Below are 22,427 nucleotides of genomic sequence, written 5' to 3'. Positions count from 1 at the left end.
CGCAGTACTGCTAGCTCAAAACCCAGTAGCGGGCAGCAGTTTGAACAAGAGTTACGAACAGAGAAATAGGGGGTGTGAAGCTGCCCAAGCTTCTGAACGTGGCGTGAAGGATTTACTTGGTTTCATAACCTAGAGGCTCGTAACCCGTCATCACGGTGAGCCTGTCAGGAAAGCGAGTATATTTCAATGATATCATCCACCGCAAACGCCCATCATCATCCGAAAAGTGCGCTCACTTGATCGACGAGCAAGTAGGTTTACCTAAGAATATTTTCTAGCTAGTAATATCGCCCTAATGGTGAGAAATGCGTCGCCTACCCTGTAAAACAGCCAGCCTACGCCCAAACAGATGCTTCCACTGGGGGTCCTTCACGTCGAGTATCGAGGCATCATGTAGAGGTGAGGATTTATTCAAAAACTACTCGAAAGATGGCACAAAATTTGTCTAGTAATGATGTACCGTGGGGGAGTGGAACCTCTGTTGACGCTCGCTCATTGAAGGCTCCAGTGTTGGACTACACGTAGGAGTCTCGCTCACTTCTAACAAACTACACTGATCATATAAATTCACTATGCTCACATGTTTGTCATACCAGTTCCTAATAACGCCTTGAAATGTAATGTTTGTTGGGTTTGCTGGCAGGCGGCACATTGACATAACACAAGCATGGCACTGCAAGATGCTGCAACCGCGCAGGATGCTGAGAAATCTAGCATTAATGTTGCTAGAGATGGCTTAAATGAAGTAAAAACGCTAAAATGCACATTATGCTTTGTATTATTACGGAGAACACGAAGTTACGCGACAGGCTAAGGCCGGTCCGCTAGTTTGTCCTGTTTCAGATCCCCAGTGACTGGCGTGTGGCACCAGATGTGCAGTCGTTCCTGGGGTCACACATTGCTTACCTCACCCAGAATACTTCTCGGGCAGAAGAAAACTAAAAGAGAGGTTAACAGAAACATGCCCCACATAACGTGGCACAATTAGGTTATTTTGGAGTTCGCAGCCCGGAATGTGGGGAAGGGACAGATAAACAAACACACACATCACAAGGAGCATGTAGTAGCTAACTCAGTGATCGCTAGCTTCAGCAAATCACAGGAAGCCTAAGCTGTTAACTCTTCACATTTTCCGTTGAAATTACATAAATTTAAATTCTTAGGCAGACAGATTAGCTCATCGTACACCAAGTCGTGCAACAGCACCGTTCACTGGCTGGCAGCTGGAATTGTCACCTTGAGTAGCACTTAGTTCCCCATTGCACGTGTGCACTCGTTCCCTGAGGTTTGCACGTTTTTTTCTGTCATTTGCCGGCCTGTGTGTGGCCCATTTTGTCCTTGTTGACCCTTTTGGTCCCTGTATTTTCCCCCAATGCCTCAATTTGGCTTCTTGACGTGCTGCGCTGGGCTCCTCGCCGCAGCAGCGGCGTCCAGCTATTCGGGAGCAGTCCCCATTCGCTCTGTCACTGCTAGCCCGCACCGCAGGAACCTGGACACACAGCAGCCTTCCTTCGTCCAAGAGGCCACCCCGCCTACGGCCCAAGACAAAACTGACGGTAAATGGGGAATGTGACTTGATGGTCAATGACACATGTGCTAGCCTTGACTACGACGTTTCTTACGGACACTCTCGAGCTTATGCATGCCGTCAGATTCCACATATGCAATGCTGTCATAACGTAAATGCCATGGAGGTAGCTGACCGAAACGAAAACGACAGTAGAGTAAACTGTGTCGGAAAATTATTTCTGCCCAGTCCAAACACGAAGCAGCACCACTTTAGACAAGGGTGTTTGATGACGAACATTCACTAGTTTCTGCAGACAGCTCTATCTACTAGCTGAAACATGGAATGTGCTTTCGCCCTATTCAGCGTGCCTACCCATTCTGGATGCCCTGCGGACGGAAGGTCTCAATGGGCAGTTGGCTAAACTCACTAAAGCGAGCGACGATGATGTCAATGGAAGCCTTTCAGCTTTACAGAAGAGTGGTAAAACTAAAGTCATTGAAATCGCAGCAGAACTTGCAGGGTCCGACAAAACTTCATGTGATGGAGCAGCTATCGCGGACTCAGAGGTATGACTTTTGGCGCCACACCTTTGATATGCAATATTCAAGAAAGCCCCCCGCATTGTAATTCATCTCTTGCGCACTTTCACGTGGTAGTACTAAGCATGTGCCTACCGCACGAGCGAGGTGATTTTAATTCCGCTATGCAGGCATGTGCCATATGGCTAATGATGTTTTTACTTGTTCGCAGTATCCTGGACTTGTAATTCCTTTTGATCACTCAACGGAATTCGACTGCGAGGCTCTGATTGATGAGTCATTCTATGCAGGCCTGAGCCATCTCCAAGAGTCCGTTTGCTTGATTCTTCTCATCTTACACAGGCACATCACTTTTTTGAAATATCCACTGAAGCCTAAGCTCTAGCCACGCATCTCCATGGGTCCATGAACAATGACGCACAATTACATGCATTTTATGTTGCTCCTTACTTACCGTGCAACGATGTCGGCATGCCGTGTCTCTGTCGTAATCGCTTCGGCTGTTTCAGCGAGCTTTCCTACTGAGTCCGACGATCTGATCATTGCCAGCTCTTTGCCAGCTCTTTTGTGCAGGAAAAACTACGACCCGTCGGCTGAAAGTTCCAAACTGGGAGACGCCCCGCTGGACAATCTAGCAGCACAAAATTTTGCAGCCATACTTTCCTATGAAGCGGAAAAAGTGGCGTGTGCCGCCACCACTGACTGCGCAGCCGGTAATAATGTTTTGTTTTGCTATTTCATACCTCCATTGAAAAAGGGAACAGCAAAGCCAATCAAGTGAGCTTTCCAACACTGAAGGACCGCAATGCGTGTCTGCTGTCACCGAGGAAATTCGAACTAATTAACGGCCTTCCAGTTTTCCATCTATCGGAACCAGACATAGACAGAAAAGAGCAGACTCTAACGCCAAGCACTGCTTATTACTTTTTGCAGCGCTGATGTGTACGAGGCGGTGTTGAATCGGCCGCGGGGTTCAGCGTCGATCACAATTCCTGCCATTGCAGCTACGCTTTTGTCAATCGCGTTGGCTATGCTGAGTTGAAGACAATGAAGACTATCGGAGGAAGTATCACAGCGATCGCAGCTCTTCGCTCTTACTTAGCCTTGAGTGAAGCTGCATAAGGGTGGATTCCGTGCGCCGGGGTGAATAGCTTCATTCCGCAACGGACTCATTAATTTAGAACACTACTGGGAATCAATTTTATCAAGTGGGCTGAATCTGCTGTGCAGATTCAAATGTTGCAACTGCTCCTGCGCGTCGACTCGTCTTTCCGAAGTATTTGTCGAGAAAGCTGAGAAACGACGCCTTATGCTGACAGTCCCGACAGCGCCTCACACCGAAGATACCGCAAAAGCCGACTTCGTGTGAAATCGTGAGTAGCACGTTGGAAATTTCTCTCAGGAACATTTGACAACTCATTCCAACGTTCGCGCCTTTGCAAATTGGGAGGTGCCTGCAGTTTTTGCTTGCCATGCTCCAATTGTTTTTCCTTTCTACCTATTATAACTTGGTTCCTTAGATTAAATTGCTGCGCGGAATCCTTTTGCTTGCTCGTTTATACTTCCAGTTCTTGTATTTTTCTCTTCAGTAAAAGGAGAATTAGAAACATCGAAAGGCAGACGGAGAGGTACCGAAACACAGAAGGAAAAGACACATGCATATTTACATTCTACGTAAACGTGGCGTGTATTTATGCTGCGCCTTGCTTCTTCTCAAAGGAAACCCCAAAGGAGCAGTGCATTCACATACGCCCAAATGAATGTGCTGGATTAACGCTTCTCAAACTTGTATGCATTAAAAGACCATGGGCGTGAGCGCACCACATATTTCACGTACAAGTATGTCAAGGTTAGCGCACGCATGAGTAGACATGCGAACGGAAGTTGCACCTACCAATATGCAACGTGAGCATGCTGGTACAAAAATACAGGTGTACACACACACATTCACACGTGGGCAAACGTATATTTACGAACTCTCATTCACGAGCATATGCGGGCACGAGTAAACAAGGTGCATATACATGCCGTTTCGGAGTCTACTAGAGTTCACAAGTAAAATGAGGAAGTTAGAACAGTTTGGAGGGAGGAGTTAGGGCATATTGCAATCAATTACCCGCACGGATTCTAAATCTGAGTGCACGCAAACACGTGTGCTGGCTTTCTCGAGGCTCTGTGTGCTCTGTGAAAACCCTCAAAATTTCATACGAAAACTTAGAAAGGCATCTATGCCGCAGGCCGCAGCTCACTGGAAAAATAGAGCCGTGCAGGAAGGCTGTTTCGACGCTTGCTTATGCGCCAGTAGCGGAACTCCTATTCAGTGCATGAAATTTCAGTGTATACAGTGAGTTTATCGCAGCCCCTCAGTGACCGTGAGTCTGTCAGCGAATGCGTGCGTACACGTCAGTGCTTCAATGTTTTGGTCCACCACTTGAACGCATCGTAGGCCGAAGAGCGCTCACATTTTTACGATGAAGGAACGTGCTTATCTACCAAAATTGTCTAAGGAGCATAAAATGCCTTGTCGTAATATAGAGGGAGATGCGGTCATAGCCATGTAAAACGATCCGATGCTGTCACTGGAGTCACTTCACCTAGCGTACGAGCCATCATAGAAAGTTGGGGATGCATTCATACAGAATCTAGAAAATAACACAAAAATGAAGTCGTAATGACACAACATGACTGACCGCAGCATCTGCTAAGGTTAGTCCCTCAACGGGCACACCCCCCAACGTTCGACGGCACATGGGGGTCTAGCCTATTCTTAACAGACCAGACTGATCCCATTAACTCAACAGGCTCACATATGTATCATATTAATTTTGGGTGGTGTCTCAAATTGAACTGTTTTGTAGGATCGGCCAACAAACTACGGAGGGACACATAGGAGCACCACATCGCACGGTGTCGCTTTTGCACAGGATGCGAGGCAATTAAATTCATAGAACTTGGTCCGGCCGAAATAACGCAAAATATTTAAAACATTATCTGTTTATCTTAGCCTAACGGAAATGGCATGGCTGCGCGAGAGACTACAGCGCGTGCGTGTTATGTCTTTCGCACATCCCACCGAGCCTCTGGAATTCGGCACCGCTTTGGCCCTCACGTAGCACATTGCTTACCTAACCAAGAAGACTTCTCGGGAAGAGCATATGTAAAATTAGACATTAGCAGAACCACGCCTTACACTAAATTGTTTAATTAGGCTCTGTTCACGTTCCGCAGCTCGTAATGCGCGCGCGCGACAGATCAACACACACACACACGCATCTCGGCAGCAGGTAGTCACTAATCGAGTAACCGCTCACTTCAACAGACCACGAAAAACCTGCACATTAGGATCTTAAAGCATTTTCTGTTGAAGCTTCACAAAGCAGAATTCTAAGAAACAGGTTTGCTCATCGCAGCTCAGGTGGTGGAACACTACCATGGTCTAGCTGGCAGCTGGGACTGTCACGTCGATGAGCCCTGAGTTTCTCATCCTACACACGAGATTTTCCCAGCATTTCAATTTTTTTTGTTGACCTGGGTGTGCTCGCCCACTTTGTTCCTGTTGTCCCTCCGCCTTCCTTCTGTGTTTCTCCGCAATGTCTCGACTTGGCCTGTTGGCGTGGTACGCTGGTCTCCTCGCTGGAGCAGGGGCACCGGACTTTTCAACCGCAGTCCCCATTCGCTCTGCCGCTGTCAATCTGCACCACAAGATCCTAGACACTAAGGCATCTTCCCTCGCACAAGTAGCAACGACACCCACTGCTGCAAAGAAAACTACAGGTAAACTGAGAATGCGGGCGTGAGGCCGGCAATAGGCAAGCTAGCCTCTCTCTTCTGGTAAACATTCACAGGAGTTTGTGTATATCCTCATGTGAAGCTCTGGCAAGCAAACTGCATCTTCTCGTTGAGAAAACGCCAAGTTTGCTTGCCGGGACAAGACGTCATAGTCAACACACGGCATCGCTATGAGGTTAGGTATGCTTGCCTGGTCGAGACATTCAGTCTGCGCACAGCTTTATCCACTAGCTAAAACATGTGTGTTATCTGCCCCTATCCAGACTGCTTACCCATCCTGAATAGCTTGCGAACGGAAGGCCTGAATGGGTTGCTCGAGGAACTGGCTGAAGCGGGAGACGGGGAGGTTAGTGCAATAAGTCCTCTACAGAAGAGTGGTAAAACTGTCACTGCCATCGCAGAAGAGCTTGCTGGCGCTGACCAAAGTTGTACTGGATCATCTGAGAATCAGGTATGGCTTTCGGCACCGCGCGAAATACTGGCAGGACCCCAATGCACTGACTCCCCTATCCAATTGTGTTTATTAGTTGTGTTTTTGTCTACGGCTCGAGCGAGGCGAATTTAGCCCCGTAATACTTGCATCTCACATAGTTGTTGATGCCCTTGCTGTGCTCAGTATCCTGGACTTGTAATCACGTTTGACCACTCCACGAGCTTCGACTGCAAGGCTCTAATCAATGAGTCTTTTACTGCAGGACTAGACCATCTCGAAAAGTCTGTTTGTTTCTGTTTTTTTCTTTAACGATTCGCTATTCCGGTTTTTTCACTGAAGCATACGGCCTTGCATATGTCTCTGAACAGCGGTGCACAGCCACTTTTTTTGATGCGCTTCCTCCTCTGTCTTGCAGCCCTGTTGCGCTGACTCCTTCGACTTGAGAATTGTCTTTCTTTTATCAGGGCGAACTACGACGCGACCAATGGAGAAAATAAACTGGGAACAGATCCATTGGACGATATATCGGCAAAAAATCTTGCGGCCATAGTGTCCAAGAAAGCTGCAAAAGTGTCATGTGCTGCCACTACAAATTGTACAGCTGGCAAAAATGTGCTTTATTGCTATTTCATAGATCCTTTGGAAAAGGAAGAAGTAAAGCCAATTGAGTGAGTATATCAACTGAAATTTCTGGGAGCACCGTTTTTTATTAAAAATCCGCCAACTCACCACCACCACACCGTCGTATACGGCGTGATCAAGACCACATATTTGGGCATGAGACCTACGCCGAACACTGCGTTTTATTTTTTGCAGCGCTGGTGTGTACGAGGCCCTGTTGAAGCGGCAGCGGGGTTCAGCATCGATCACAGTTCCCAGCATCACAGCTACGCTCTTCTCGCTCGCGTTGGTTCTGTTGAGTTGACTGTGGTGAAATACCTCGAAAAAGGTTGAGCGGCGGTTCCATAACTTGTTTTTTCTTACTGTGAAGCTGCACAAGGAAGGATACTGCATACCCTGCGGAGTAGTACATGGATTATCTTCACATCGCCTTCAATTACTGGAAACACTGACAAGCCATTAGTGTATTTTTTATTAGGTGGATGTATCTTGTGCGAGTTCAAACGTTGCGACTGCACGTACCAGTCGATTCCTCTTTCCGAATTATGTTTCGAGAAGGATAAGTAATTAGGGCGCTCTTTGTTTACAGTACTCGCAGCGCCTCACGTGGACGATACTCCCTTCGTGTGAATTCGCTCACATAACGGGAGATATTCGAAACACTGCTTGACAATTCAATCTACTGTACGTCATATTTCAAATAGAAAGTTTGCAGTTTTTTGGTGTTTCTAGCTTGTGTTTCGAAGTGCTGTAATCGCGGCAGGAGGGAGACATTAGATCTAGCAGCATGCTTTCTCTCGATGCTCATTTTAGTGAGAAGCTTCAGCATGCAAAAAGCCCGGAATCAACTGCCGAGATCACGTCGAAATAATGCCAAGTAGCTAAAATATTCTATTTTTCGTTGCCTTCTGAAGAAGACTCGACCATGCAAGGGACCAAGATTCGGCGTGTCTTCGTCTTCCTTCATATGGCAGATTCTCCCCAGCCCTTGCACCGGCAAAACAGTGTTTACCTCAGCTATGGAACCCCCTTATAGATGAAAAACAAAATGGGGAGGAAGTTATGTGAAATGTGAAATGATAGAACTAGCTTTCACGTATACTGCAACACAGAGTGGACGTGAGCGGTAGAAATCACTCACACACACACGCATTTGGGTCTACGCCTAGACCTCACGGAAGATGCATTGATTTTAGCAGGCCAGTGAACACCTAAGCAATATATTTGAACACTTTCTGTTGAACCGACACAAATTTGAGGGCCTGATCCAAAAGAATGCATCATGGTCTCCCAGGTGGTGGAACAGCACCGTGCTCTAGCTGGTAGGTGGCATTGCTACCTGGATGAGCACTTAGTTAACCATTGCACTCACGCATTGGTTCCTCCAAATCTGCACACTTTACTTTTTTATTCTGTCGCCTGTTGGCCTGTGTGTGCTCATCCATTTTGTCCCTGTTGACCCTTCGGGTCCCCGGGTTTTTCCTTAATGTCTCTAATTCGCCTGTTGGCATGCTACGCTGGTCTCCTCGCCGGGGCAGCGGCACCGGACTTTTCAGCAGCAGTCCCCGTTCGCTCCGCTGCTGTCAGCCCCCACCACAGGAGCCTAAACATTAGGGCATCTTCCCTTGCACAGGTAGCAGAGCAGCCTTCTGCCACAGAGAAAACCGAAGGTGAGTTGGGGATGTGGGTAGAGGCCGACCATAGGCAAGCTAGCCTCTATTTTCTTGTTAGCATCCTCTAGTCTGTGTATATCCTCACGTGAAGATAAAATGCCATTGAGTTTGCTGCCGAAACAGGACGACAGGAAATGAGCAGCTCCCTCGTAGTCCCAACATATGGAATCGCTATGACATTAGGCATGCCTGCTGGGTCAAGGCATTCAGTAGTCTACCGCTGACCTGCGGATCATGAGCCCGATGAGCTTCATTCATTAGCTAAAACGTGGCGTGTGTTGCCTGCTCCTATTCAGATTGCTTACCCATCCTGAATACCTTGCGAACGGAAGGCCTGAATGGGTTGCTGAATGAACTGGCTAAAGCAGAAGCTGGTGAAGTTAGTGAAATACAGCCTCTACAGCGGAATGGTAAAAGTGTCACTGATATCGCAAAAGAGCTTGCTGGGTCCGACGAAAGTTGTGGAGGACCAGAAGGAGAAAATCAGGTGTGGTTTTCGGCACCAAGTCCGGGAGGAACACTGACAGGGCCCCAATGCACTGACTCCCCTGCCCACTTGCGTTTATTAGTTGTCGCGCTTTTTTCTAAGCCCGTGTGAGGCGACTTTAGCCCCGCACAGATGCAAAACTGTCACATAGTTCTTGATGCCCTTGTTGTGCTCAGTATCCTGGACTTGTAATCACTTTTGATTACTCCACGGACTTCGACTGCAAGGCTCTTATCAATGAGTCTTTTGCTGCAGGACTAAGCCATCTCGAAAAGTCAGTTTCAGTTTTCCTCTTGAAGCATTCAGCCCCACATATGTCTGAACAGCGGTTCATAGCCACTTTTTTTTGATGCGCTTCCTCTTCTGTTCGGCTGCACTGTTGCGCTGACACTTTCGACTTGAGAATTGTCGTTTTTTGATCAGGGCGAACTATGACGCGACCGCTGAAACTAATAAATTGGGCACAGCTCCACTGAACGATGCTGCAGCAAAGAATCTTGCGGCCATAGTGTCAAAGAAGGCCGCAAAAGTGGCGTGTGCTGCCACTTCAGGCTGCACAGCCGGCAAAAATGTTCTTTATTGCTATTTCAAAGAGGCTTTGGGAAAGGAAGAAGCAAACCCAATTGAGTGAGTGTATCAACACTGAATAACCCGAGAGAAACAGCACCAACTCACCACCACCACCTTGTCGTCGTATGCAGCATGATCAAAACCACATATTTGGGCAAAAAAGCGTTGCGCCAATTCTAAAACCGAGCATTTTTCATTGCCTTTTGCAGCGCTGATGTGTACGAGGCTCTGTTGAAGCGGCAGCGGGGCTCAGCATCTACCATAGTTCCTGGTATCACAGCTACGCTCTTCTCGCTCGCGCTCGTTCTGTTGAGTTAAATACGGTGGAGATGTGGAACAAAGTACCATAGCGGTTCCATCACTTGTTTGTTCTTGCTGACTGGAGTGAAGCTGCACAAGGAAGGAGACTGGATACCCGGAGCCGTGGTGCATGGCTTCCCTTCGCATCGCCTTCAAGTACTGGAAACACTGACAAACCACTGGGGTATTTTTTATAAGGTGAATGTATCTTGTGCGGGTTCAAACGTTGCGACTGCAAGTACCAGTCGATCTCTTTTTCCGAAATATGTTTCGAGAAGGATAGGCAATTGGGGCGCTCTTTGTTTAGAGTACTCGCAGCGCCTCAGGTAGACGATTCTTCCTTCGTGTGAATTCGTTAACATGTTGGAAGGTAAACGAAACATTGCTTGACAATTCAATCTAATGTACGTCATATTTCAAATCGAAAATGTTCAGTTTCTCTAGCAATGTTTCAAGCGCTTTAGTCCCGGCAGGAGACATTAGATCTAGCGGCACTTTCTCTCGATGCTCATTTTAATCAGAAGCTTCAGGATGCAAAAAACGCGAAACTCACTGCAGCGATCAGGTCAAAATCAGGTCAAAATAAAGTCTATTTCAGCTACTTGACTTTACTTTTCAGCTACTTTTCAATTTAACATCACTTTCTGGAGAAGACTCAACCACGCACGAAGTTAAGGCTACCCTGTCTCATTTCACGTGGGAGATTCCCACCATTGGAAAGACACCCGGGTCTACAAAGCGGCGAAGCATCGCTGACCTCACCTAGAAGACTCCTCTGGCAGATAAAAAACAAAACTGGAAAGTACGTCATGTCGCATGTAAAGTGGTACAATCCTATTTCTGGTATACCGCAATACGCAGTGCACGTGAGCGATGGATGTCACACACACACGCATTTGGATCTACGCCTAGGATGTATTTTACAGACCAGTGAACTGCTAAGCCGTATACTTGAACATTTTCCGTGGAACCTAGACAAATTTGGGCGCTCAATCCATTAGATCAGATCATGGTATCTTGGCTGGTGGAACAGCACCCTGCTCTAGCTGGCCGGCAGGACTGTTACCTCGACGAGCACTTAGTTCCCCACTGCACGCACGCATTTGTCCCTCCAAACTTGCACACTTTTATCCTGTCGCCTCTTGTGTGTGCTTATCCATTTTGTCCCTATTGAACCTTCGGGTCCCCGTGTTTTTCCTTGATGTCTCGAATTCGCCTGTTAGCGTGCTACGCTGGTCTCCTCGCCGGGACAGCGGCACCGAACTTTTCAGCAGCAGTCCCTATTCGCTCTGCCGTTATCAGCCCACATCACGGGAGCCTAGACACAAAACAGCCTTCTTTCGCTCAAGATGCAACCCCGCCTACGGCCAAAGACCAAACTGAAGGTAAAGGAGGCATATAAAATTGAGGGCAACGAAAAACAAGCTATTTTCAGTTGCTGTGTTGTTTGCAGCCCCTAATGCCACCATAATAATAGGACAGTATACTTTCCTTCGATAGTCTCTCTGGTCAACATAATTCATGGCATTCTGTTTACTTGGAGTTTCAGCAGGCGCCAGCACCACTCCTATAGGCACGCCTGCTTGGGTGCCATCGTACTTTATCAGCTGCATACAGCTTTATTCCTCTAAACGTGGCCTGCGCTATCTGCCCGTATTCAGCGTGCCTGCTCGTTCTAAATTCTCTGCGAGCGAAAGGCCTGAATGGGTTGCTGAACGAACTGACGAAGGCGAACGAAGACGAAGTTCGCGAAAGCCTTCAGCCTGCTGGGAAAAGTGGGAATAAAACTAGCGTCATTGAAATCGCACAAGAACTTGCAGGAACCGACAAATCAACATGTGACGCAACAACTGCGAATAAGTCGCCGGTGCGAGCTTCGGTGCCAGATTTCGTCACGAACTATTCGATAGCGCCTTCGTGCACAGATTCATTAGGAGCTTGCACACATGCATTTGTTAGCTATAAGCTTCTGCCTACCCCGCCGGCGATGTGATTTTAGACTCACAATATCGTCATTTGTCGAAGTCATATGTTTTTGCTTGTTGTCTTGTTGCTCGTGCGCAGTATTCTGGACTTGTTATTACTTTTGATCATTCCGCAGAGTTCGACTGCGAATCTTTGATCAATGAATCCTTCACTACAGGACTAAACCATCTGCAAGAGTCCGTTTGCTCAAGATTTCTGTTCAAGGAAATACTACTATCATTCCATGTTTAACAAAAGAGAGGGCCTGCTCATGGTGTTGGTGCAGAGTGGCTTTTCCCGTTATTACTCCGCGCTTTCCACGCAACGATTTTGGGGTGTCGTGCTACTTTCATCACCTCCACTAATTGACTGCATTGGTTGAGCTTCTTTGAGCTTGCTATTTCGGGCTCCTTTGCGCAGGCAGAACTACGACGCATCGGCTGATACTACCAAGCTGGGCGAAGCTCCATGGGACAATCTGGCGGCCAAAAATCTTGCGGCCATAGTATCTACTAAAGCGGAGAAGGTATCATGTGCTGCCACTACAGATTGCGAAGCTGGTAGCAATGTCTTGTTTTGCTATTTCATACAGCCCTTGGCACTGGACGAAGTGCAGCCGATCAAGTGAGCTTTTGTCATGCAACAAAGAGCTGGCTTATGCTTCTTCTTAGAGGAAAACTGCTCGAACGAACATCTTGAGGTCCTATGTACTGCCATCAGAACTGTATGGGCGCAAGGTGAAACCAACTTTTGGCTAGCACTGTGGGCGAGTATTTTGCAGGGCTGAAGTGTATGAGGCACTCCTGAGGCGACAGCAAGGCTCAGCGTGCATTCCACTTCCTGGCATTACGGCTGCGCTTTTTACTCTCGCCTTGGCAATCTTGAGCCAATAACGGCTGATAACTGACAACGCAGCAGTGCTGATTGCCATTTTGAACAATGGCTTGACGTCTTCCACGTCAGAGCAGGCGACCGAAGCATCGCAGCGATGGCTTTTTCCTTTCTGTCGTCTGAACTTCATCCTCGAGTGAAGCGGTGCAGGGATATCCTGCACGGTGATATACAGTTTCACTTCGCATAGTAATTAATAAAAGAATCAAAGGAACGCTCGAAATGCTGGTGATGGGGCAAATTTAATTTGCCGAGCAAATTGAACGCTGCAGTTGCACTTCCCAGTCAATTTATCTCTGAGAAAGAGGAAGAAGGGAAGCGTCTTATGTCTACAGAAAGTGAGAAAGAGGAAGAAGGGGAGCGTCTTATGTCTACAGAAAGCAACAGCGACTGGTGAAAAATACCAAGAAAAGCGGCGTCATTTGGTATCCTCAGTATCACGATGCACTGCCTTTGAGAACGCATTCCAGTCTTTGTTTTCAAATCGGATGAACTGTCAATTTTTAAGCTAACTTACATTCCTCCTTTCTGTCCCGAAATTTGTCCTGCTAAGCAGAAAGTAACCCATACATAGTTAAAGCACTCCAAACTTTGTTTTCAAATCGGATAAACTGCCAATGTTTTTAACCAACTTTTACATCCCCCCTTTCTCTCCCGGAATATGTCCTGCTAAGGAGAAAGTAACGCGTACATAGTTGAATCCAACACTCTGGAATAGATTGGGAGTGCTTGGCAAAAAAGCGAGGCGAAGTGGTCGATGTTTAAATGTAGAGGTTAAATTAATATCATTCCCTATGTACTGGACAATATGAAGAAACATCATCACTGGCTACAAGCCAAGTTGTACACATCAATCTCGAAAACTTTAGGCCATAGTTCCGCATTTATTCGTTAAAGGGAGTAAAAGTTTGTGGCTTGGTGAAACCGGTGCACATCTTCCAAACACAAAATTGAAGAAGGGTGCATCAGGAGAAGTCATGACCAGCTCACAAGCAAATGCAACAAAAGTGGCACGGCGTGAAGCGGCTCAAGATTTCGATAGTGAGGGCTCTAGTAGGGAGGAGAACTAGCCTTTTCCGTGCGCTTCACTGTTGTGCCGGAGTTTATATCAATTTTGTCACGAATTATGCGATGGGGGCTCTGTGCACAGATAAGTCACAGCATTCTGTGGCATTACAGTGGCTGAGCTGTAATGCGTTTGGCGCGGCGACAGCGAGCCCGTTACGCAGACGGCAACACTGGCCGATGTGAAATAGTCGTTCTCAGTATCGTTGAATAAGCGCATATTTTCTATATCTAAGGGCCAGAGAAAATATTGGTGGGAAAACTGTCGTGATTCTTTGATTGGGAAACCGGCGTGAAGAAGCACCAGCGTAAGCAAGGCGGGTCAAGCATACGAGCATACACAGCGTGTGGGCACTATTTGGCTTCTCTATATCCTGCCTGAGCATGTTTTAATTAAATATTGGGCTGCAATATCCAGACAAATCACAAATTTTGCCGTTGGGAACTTGTGAGGATGCAGGTCACCAGCTGCTCACGTGACGCCTTGACCTCAACCGAACCATGAATAGTGTCTTGTTTCTCATTCTTACACTCAAAATACCCTTCTGTAAAGGCGAATTCATATATTTAATGTTTTCTGAGTAGAAGTGTCCCATGCACCAGTCTTCTCCGCCCAGTGTTGGATGGTGTGTGGACAGAGTGGCTAGGCCGTCGGTGACTCATCGGGATCTGCAACAGGCAAACTTACCCCTGAGAAAGAGGAAATATGGGCCGAAGGGTAATAATAAACTCAAAAGTTTTAATTTTAAAGATCCATAGAATTTCTGGAAGTGTTGATGCAAGCCATTGAGTGACTTTATAGTGGGGTCGTGGCATTGTAGCGATCTCTGCTACTAGAAACAACATAGAAGCCTCCAACGCTTGTAAAACACACACAACAGAATTAGTAGCCGTCGCGAAGAGATCGTACAGACCTACGGCCTCCGTATCTTTCCCTTTTTCTCTTCTGGTGCCTTTACGTTCGGTTTCGTGTGTTATCGTTTACTTTGTAACAATCCTACTTCCCACAATGGGTCGCGCATGTTTGTTTGCTTGCTATGCTGGCCTAATTGGAAACCTCACAGCTTCAGAGTTCTCAACAGCGCTCTCGATTCGCTCGGCTGCAGCAGGCTCTCAAGAAAATCGTCTTCATTCAAAATTGCTTGTGTCTGTTGAGCAGACGCCGCCCACGGCCGAAGATAAAACTGATGGTGAAGTATAGATGAGAATAACAAGTGAATGACGTCGAACTAGCCCCATCCATAGCTTGATTTGTGGAGACATGCGGGCCTACGGGTGTTGTGCTTCCACATTATGACGGCCTCAACGCATTCCATTGCTGATGCGACATCCCAGCCGCGCCTCAATGCAAGTCTGCCTATGTACTCATGAGATGGCTGCTGGATGGCCCATTGCAAGCCGCTGCTGCAAATATAGCCGCATTCACATTCAACTTGTGTTGTGGTACCGTTTCCAGAATGCCTGGCCGTCATAAACTCCATCAGAACAGAAGACCTCAAAGATCTGTTAGAAGCCCTCACCAAAGCGAAAGATAATGAGGTGACCGAAAGCTTCAATAAAATCCAAGAGAGGAATCTGGAAAATCCCACTGCCATAAAAATTGCAGAAAAGCTTGCGGGTGAAGATGCAGCTACATGTAACTCAGCGGAAAGTGCAAATGCGGAAACGGTATGGCTCTAGCACCAGCCGAACAGTACAGCGCTGACTTTATTCAGCGGTTACCCACAGCTACAGCTTTAAATGGCCCCAAGGCAACGTAAAAATTTAGCTTTTTTTCGCTTGTTAAAGGAAATATGCAATGTGATTTACATCGCGTTGCTGCAGTATCCTGGACTCGTAATCCCATTTGCACACAATACGAAGTTTGACTGCGACGCTTTCATCCGGGCTACTTATAGAGCTGGACTCAGCTACCTCCAACAGTCAGTTGTTTACTTCATTTCGTTTTCCTCGACCAATATCCCCACCAACTATGCCAATCTGGACTCGCGTCGGACTTGGGAGTTCTGTTTTAACATGAGCATTCTTGATGTAGACTATTGCCCCACCTATTCACCTTTGCGGTCGTCCTCTTTTTCCAGATCTGCATCTGCGTAAGAGTTTATCTATTCTGATTTGACTGCTGTTGCTTTCATTCCCCAGGTCCAGCTTCGACCCGTCAACAGGCAAATACGACGTTACACAGGCTCCATTTAGTAATGTAGCGGCCAGCAATGTCGCGATTTTACTGTCGACCAAAAGCACAAAGGTTTCTTGTGCCGCCACCAAAAACTGTGCAGCAGGCAACAATATCTTGTTCTGCTACTTCATAGAGCCGCTCCTAACTGGGGATACGCCATTCACGTAAGCGCCAAACCACCCGCATGACAAGTCAACAACAAAAAGTGTAGAACACAGCTATCAATGCCCGTCAGCACAAAAGCATGATTCTCTGCACAGTGCGTATCCCACCGCCCAAAACAACAGTTGCCTTGTGTGTTTTTCAGAACTGAGCTTTACAATGCTCTCTGGGAAGTGGAGTCGAGCGCAGCGCCTACATCTGTTCCCAGTGTTGTCACCATTCTTTTGTCCCACGCCGCTCTTTTGTCCTTCAGTTTGATCCTTCTGAGATAGACCCAGCAAATAAGCTGCAAATCAGCCATTGGATATGTCGAAGCTGTGCAAGTAGGGTAGCACTTCTGAGTCAAATAGAGGCTGGCATATGAACTTCACTACTACCTACTGCCTATGGGTGATAAAAAGGACCTTTGGGCAAGAAATGCATCTTACTTTTCTATCCCCACTACTAACTCGTACTTTGCACTTTATGGACTAGCTAATCTCGTCATCGCTAACTTCGTTCCGTACCGCATCTTTCATATGAAACTGTTAGCGGTGCCGGTCATGAATGAGTTGACTTCGTTTGCTCCGTGACTTTGGATTTCGCTGTCCAATATCTCTTCCGCAATGTATTTTGACGTAGTGCCGGGTCAAGCCCTCCCCGGGAATCGTAGTAATGATTCTATATTCACTTCAGGAGGAGCACTTAGTCAGCTAGGCGAGAGGCTGCCACTTTTACTACCCAAAGTGTCTTTTATTTACACTTAATGAAGCTGTTAGGACAGAATAGTGAGATAGTGAGACAAGGCTTCCAATAATTGTGAACAGCATGCGTTCCTAGTCTGTGCTTCCTTTTAGGACGTGTTACTTAGTTGCGAGACAATGAATATGCTTTTCTGAGTCTGTACTGATTGATTTGAAGTTCCCCAGTGACAGGGACGTTTTGAAATTTCAATTTTGAATCCCTCTGATCTGAGAGAACCAGAAAACATATCTAAACTTTGGCCTGTAATGGTAGGTCTCCTACCTCGAATTTCGCTCTCACTACGGAAGATTTCTTGAGTGATTCTCTTGTACTGCACATTCTTGCCGCCACTGCTGTAATGAGCAGCGCGCGTTTGTTTCAAGTCATTACCTTCTCCGGAGTCAACACCGAGCCCACGTGCAAAAAGGATCTATGGTAGCTTAAATCAATACAGTAAAGACTGCTGAGGAGCAGTGACCGTTGGTATAGGCCTCTGCATTTCCCAATTTACTGGTCACAGCTCATATGAGGATACATCGCTTTTCATTGCAATATAGCTGCAAGATGTTTTCCCATGCTCGTTTTCTCGTTCGAGGTTCTTTGGGACATCTTCCCTTCGAATCTGTTTTTGTCTCCTGACGCTTTTTCCCTCTTGTCACCTTCCGTCCCTCGTCCCTTCATGTTCGCCATCTCTCTGTTTCTTATCTCTATGCTGTCTCCTGTATCTCTTTTCCTCCAGTTTTAATTTAGCACCTGTTTCTTTGTGTTCGCTTTCTCATTTTGCCTCTTATCTTTCGTTCTCTCTGTCCTATGGCGTTTCATGGCTCTTCATGTCTCCTGTACTCGATCCTTGCGTTTCCTGTCTCTCCGTCCTTACTGTCTTTCTGTGAATTCCGTGCCTTTGCGTCCTTCGTCTTTTGCCGTTTCTTGCTTGCTTCTTTTGGGCGGCGCTTTTAGAAACTCAAGCTAAGGTGTGATGCGCCTAATGTAAATTTCGCTAAGTCATATTTCCTGATGGAATGCTGCCGATGGTCATGTAACGTTTTGCGCGAATCTGTACTCCTGTAACGATTTCGCAATAATGCCGCCCTCGTTTCACTAAACATCTACTTCATTCCACGGCAAAAAGGTCAGGTTTGCACGCCACCACATTGCAGACCAGCCAAAAGCTGTAATAGTGTAGCCCAGGTAGCCACCAAGAAGTGCAGCAGCCTCTTTCTTAAATTTGGCTGCTGTAGGGACCCGAGACTTCACATTGAAGTTTATTTGCTTATTCATTTCCTGCTCATCTCACCGTGCTACCAAATTCATGTTATGGCCTTTCCAGTTGCACAGTTTCCCGCTCCGGTTGGCTCCACCCATGAACGCCGTGTTGTAAATCTTATCGAAAATTGTTGTTCGCTTCAAAGCAAGCAGACACAAATAATATCAAATGCAACAACTGCATATGAACTGTTTAAAATTTGAGTGTTTGAATTAAGACCCCTATTTTTTGGGAGCGTAACACTGTAGGTGGTACAGGCTTCTGTCTACTAAGTAGTAGCCAATATTTCGACAGACAGTTCTGCGTAGTGAAACAAGCAACTAGAGCACAACTTGCGAACAATTCTTTTCAGTCTGGTTGTAGAGGTGGACGCAGTGGCCCTCCAAGCTGCAAACGGCCTTGCCGTTTGGCCATCCATTGAAACTTCAGTTGCCCAGCGTATTGACAGCTGCTAATTGTTCGTAAATTTTGACTTGCTTCAGCAGTTAGGTTCTACAACTGAATGCTGAGGCAGCTTAACTGGGGCAAGCCATATAGCGTGCCGAGTCCACTGGTGCGAATGTGCCTTGCCTACTTTTGAAGCGCACAAAGTAACCGCCTTCAGGAGCACTCATACATCCTTAAACGTTTTTCGAAAAAGATTCAGTGGGAATTTTCATTGCGTCCCGGTAAACTGGAATGTGTGCCACATGGACTGTAGCATGGTCTGGCGGCTTCTCCTGGTCTCCCATGGCATAACCATATCGGAAGACCAAATCTGGCGGCATAGAGCAGTTACCCAATACACATATCGCTTTACGAAATGTTGAAAAGGGGTGGTGAGCTCATATGCATGCCCTTGCATCAATGGGTGTTGAGACTGCCAGCTTGATGAATTGCGTCTCGTGCAGACACAGCTACTAGCAGTTTCTCCACGTTTTCCATGTTCGCCCTTCTCCTCCTTTTGTCCCCTTACTTCCGCTGGCTCTTCCCAAACACTCTCTGAGCTTTAGTGTTTCCCACTTTCCCACAGTGTCTCTCCTCAGTCTGCCGGGATGCAGTGGTGGGGACACCTTAACAAGGCAGCCTCAGCGGACAACTCAGAGAGAGTCCCCAGAAATGTGTAACTGTCAATCCTAGCTACAATAAAGTGAATGCAAGATCACTATTACCTCACACAACAACAGACTGAATGCAAGATCATTAAATCGTCAACCACCACTGCTCCAAAGCAGTGGACAAAACTGACGGTGAATTGCGATACCTATGTGTGTGCTTATGTAGAATGGGCTGCAGTTTGGCTTGCGACGACACACGAAAATGTTTGGGTCTTCGTGACAAACTATGCCAGCAGGATAAGATTGGTCTTGTTGTTTTGCTTGTGTGAATGTGCTCGAGATCCCACCGGCCTGGGGACTTCGGGGTCCCTTAGGCTACACGTTGCTTGCAGCACCCAGAAGACATCTTGGGCAAAAGGGAAGTAAAATGGGGGATCAACAGAGTTACGCTTCTCTTAACAGGGCAAAATTTGGCTCCTTTTATTTTCGCGCAGCTCCTAATGCGTGTGAGCGACAGATGAACACACACACGCATTTCCGTAGCATATAGGCTTGTAGCAACCAATTGAATAATCGCTTACTTTAACACACCACTAAAAGCCTACATACTCAGGTCTTCAAACGTTTTCTGTTGATGCTCCGCAAATATGAATACTGGGTCAAAACATAAGCGCAGCCTAGCCGACATGGTGGGACAGCACCGTGCTCTAGCTGGCAGCTAGATCACGGTGCTGGGATTGTCACCTCGATGAACCCTGAACCCTTAGTTGCCCACTGCACGCACGCATTCGTTTCAAAAAAATTGCACACCTTTATTCTGTCGTGTGTTGAGCTGCACGTGCTCGTCAACTTTGTTCCTGTCGACCCTTCGGGTTTCTATGTTTTTCCTAAATGTCCCAACTTGGCCTCTTGGCGTGCTACGCTGGTCTCCTCGCCGGGGCAGCGGCACCGAACTTTTCAGCAGGAGTCCCCATTCGCTCTGCTATTGTCAATCCGCACCGCAAGAGCCTAGAGATAAAGCCACCTTCCTTCGCTCACGTGGCAGCGGCACCTGCTGCTGAAGAGAAAACTGATGGTAAATTGGAAGTGTGGACATGAGAGAAATGACAGACAAGCTGGACCCAACTATTATGTCTTTTGTAGACACTTCTAGAGCCCACGAGTGCCACCAGACGGTGGATAGTACAATGGTGTAACCGATGAAATGCTCGTACGACTCGTCAGCTGTTTTGCAGTCAGCATTTATGGCATGTTGTTCGTACGCTGTTTCAATAACCGTTGGCGCCAAAACCAAAGGCTTTACTGATTGGTTCGGATTATTTATCTATTAATTAGTATTTGTACAGAGCATCATCCACCGTAAGGAATGAAGTGCGTTGTTTGCTCCTGTTCAGCATGCTTGCCCATTCTTAATGCCTTGCGAACGGAAGGGCTAGGCGGATTATTGAGCGAGCTCGTTAAAGCAACTAGCGATGAAGTTAAATCAAGTCTTTCTCCTCCAACAAAGAGTGATACCAAAACTAGCGTCACTGACATCGTGAAAGAGCTCGCAGGGGAAAGCAAAGACAGCTGTGATGCAACGAATGCCAATACGTCGAAGGTATGCCTTCTCGAACTAAATGTTGACACAAAATTTTCTGAAGGGGCCCTGTGTACTGATTTTTTCGGGAGCTTGCTAGCCTACATTTGTTAGCCGCCATTCACAGCGGTTTACAATGCGCTGTTGTCTGTGTGCAGTATTCTGGACTTGTTATTACTTTTGAACATTCTACAACGTTCGACTGCGGGGCTCTGATCAAGGAATCTTTCACTGCAGGACTGCGCCATCTCGAACAGTCCGTCTATTGCAGTTTTCTCAAAGAAATGTTTCTGCAGTACACTGAGGCATGTGGTGTTCGTTCATATTGACCATGAATGGTGAGCTAAAGCCACTTCATTTTCTTTTGTTCCGCAGTCCTTGTCAACTCCTTTGATCTGGCTACTGCGGGCTTCTGCGCAGAGAGAACTACGACGCGTCGGCTCAAACCAATAAATTGGGCGTGGAGCCACTGAACGACCCAGCGGCAAAAAATCTTGCGGCCATAGTGTCTACTAAAGCGGGGAAAGTGTCGTGTGCCGCCACTACAGATTGTACAGCCGGTAGCAATGTGTTATTTTGCTATTTCATAGAGCCTCTAGCAGCGGACGAAGCACGGCCAATCGAGTGAGCTGTTTTCCACAGAACAATCTGGCAGCGTTATTGCTCTTCAACGCTGCAGCGTGCGATCCATGAAGGTATGGAGCTGAACCCACAAAGCAAGCGCTTTGTTCTGATTTTTTGCAGGACTGAAGTATATGAAGCGCTTCTGAAGCGACAGCGGGGCTCAGCGTCCATCACAGTCCCTGCCATTACAGTTACGCTTTTCTTTCTCACGTTGATAATGTTGGGTTGAAAACGGCCGGTGACTGGCAACGCAGGAGTGCTGACTATTATCAATATAATTACTGCGCGTCTTGCGCGTCAGAGTAGGCGAATCCTGCGAATAAATGTCCATAAAAAATTCATAACACTTTTTTCCACCTTTATGTCCGAGCTTCACCTTTGAGTGGAGGAAGCTGCACATAATTTTCCTGTGCGGTGATGTACAGCTTCAGTTCGCATCGCATTCTTTTAAAAAAGCAGAGGAACGCTGGAAATGCTCTACATAAGTGCCATGTTTTCAAAATTAAAGGTTGCAAGACGGGAATTGAACAACTCTGTGGACCAAATTTGTCGTGAAACTAAATACTGCATCCGCAATGCCCAAGCCAATTTTCTTCCTGGAATGTGGGAGCGTTTTATGTCTACGGCAGCAGCAGCGCCTCACTGAGACGTATGATGTTGGTCGCAACCCCGCACGTCAGTTGTTTTTGTTGTTTTCTTGATTTGTATCAGCCTAACTCTTTTTCAACTCAGTGTCAAAATCTTTTCATCCAGGAGATTTCCTTTTTCTTGATCCTATTTTTAGAATATAGATGTTAGAGATGAAAACATTCATTTTTGAGTAAAACAGCCAGAAAAGGGGTTCCCTTGTCAACGTAGAAGAAACTGCTTGAAATTCATTTTCACGCACAGTTCTAACGAAGGCACGAAGAAGCTATAGTTAACGATGAAGTGCCGATTTGTAAACACCTCTTAGGGCCTCGACGCACTTTTTGGAATCAATGTGTGCATTCATCTTGTGAAAGGAACATACTCCG

The 22,427-nt window shown here is 46.8% G+C and overlaps 6 protein-coding genes across 6 annotated transcripts; all 6 read left to right on the top strand.

The window, feature by feature from the left end:
* Positions 1–1,372: 1,372 nt before the first annotated feature.
* ENH_00010320 (SAG family member) lies at positions 1,373–3,091 on the top strand (the record flags this gene model as incomplete). The annotated part of the gene is made up of 5 exons (XM_013584107.1): positions 1,373–1,556; positions 1,874–2,076; positions 2,261–2,358; positions 2,623–2,826; positions 2,983–3,091. 5 exons carry the CDS (start codon positions 1,373–1,375, stop codon positions 3,089–3,091), a joined length of 798 nt encoding a protein of 265 aa, XP_013439561.1.
* A 2,548-nt stretch (positions 3,092–5,639) lies between these two features.
* ENH_00010310 (SAG family member) lies at positions 5,640–5,846 on the top strand (the record flags this gene model as incomplete). The annotated part of the gene is made up of 1 exon (XM_013584106.1): positions 5,640–5,846. The coding sequence occupies one exon, from the start codon at positions 5,640–5,642 to the stop codon at positions 5,844–5,846; it is 207 nt and encodes a 68-aa protein (XP_013439560.1).
* A 2,532-nt stretch (positions 5,847–8,378) lies between these two features.
* ENH_00010300 (SAG family member) lies at positions 8,379–9,940 on the top strand (the record flags this gene model as incomplete). Its single annotated transcript, XM_013584105.1, has 5 exons — positions 8,379–8,562; positions 8,862–9,052; positions 9,229–9,326; positions 9,476–9,679; positions 9,832–9,940. The coding sequence occupies 5 exons, from the start codon at positions 8,379–8,381 to the stop codon at positions 9,938–9,940; spliced, it is 786 nt and encodes a 261-aa protein (XP_013439559.1).
* Positions 9,941–11,123: 1,183 nt separating this feature from the next.
* On the top strand, positions 11,124–12,780 carry ENH_00010290 (SAG family member; the record flags this gene model as incomplete). Its single annotated transcript, XM_013584104.1, has 5 exons — positions 11,124–11,307; positions 11,584–11,789; positions 11,987–12,084; positions 12,308–12,511; positions 12,669–12,780. The coding sequence occupies 5 exons, from the start codon at positions 11,124–11,126 to the stop codon at positions 12,778–12,780; spliced, it is 804 nt and encodes a 267-aa protein (XP_013439558.1).
* Positions 12,781–14,852: 2,072 nt separating this feature from the next.
* ENH_00010280 (SAG family member) lies at positions 14,853–16,456 on the top strand (the record flags this gene model as incomplete). Its single annotated transcript, XM_013584103.1, has 5 exons — positions 14,853–15,033; positions 15,300–15,511; positions 15,668–15,765; positions 15,986–16,186; positions 16,330–16,456. The coding sequence occupies 5 exons, from the start codon at positions 14,853–14,855 to the stop codon at positions 16,454–16,456; spliced, it is 819 nt and encodes a 272-aa protein (XP_013439557.1).
* A 3,643-nt stretch (positions 16,457–20,099) lies between these two features.
* On the top strand, positions 20,100–21,640 carry ENH_00010270 (SAG family member; the record flags this gene model as incomplete). Its single annotated transcript, XM_013584102.1, has 5 exons — positions 20,100–20,283; positions 20,603–20,808; positions 20,946–21,043; positions 21,208–21,411; positions 21,532–21,640. 5 exons carry the CDS (start codon positions 20,100–20,102, stop codon positions 21,638–21,640), a joined length of 801 nt encoding a protein of 266 aa, XP_013439556.1.
* Between the last annotated feature and the right edge of the window lie 787 nt (positions 21,641–22,427).

Source organism: Eimeria necatrix, genomic scaffold (genome assembly GCF_000499385.1).
Source record: "Eimeria necatrix Houghton genomic scaffold, Enh_scaff12, whole genome shotgun sequence".
Taxonomy (NCBI): Eukaryota; Apicomplexa; class Conoidasida; order Eucoccidiorida; family Eimeriidae; genus Eimeria; species Eimeria necatrix.
The sequence above is the reverse complement of the archived record's forward strand: the minus strand, read 5'-3'. Positions and strand labels throughout refer to the sequence as shown.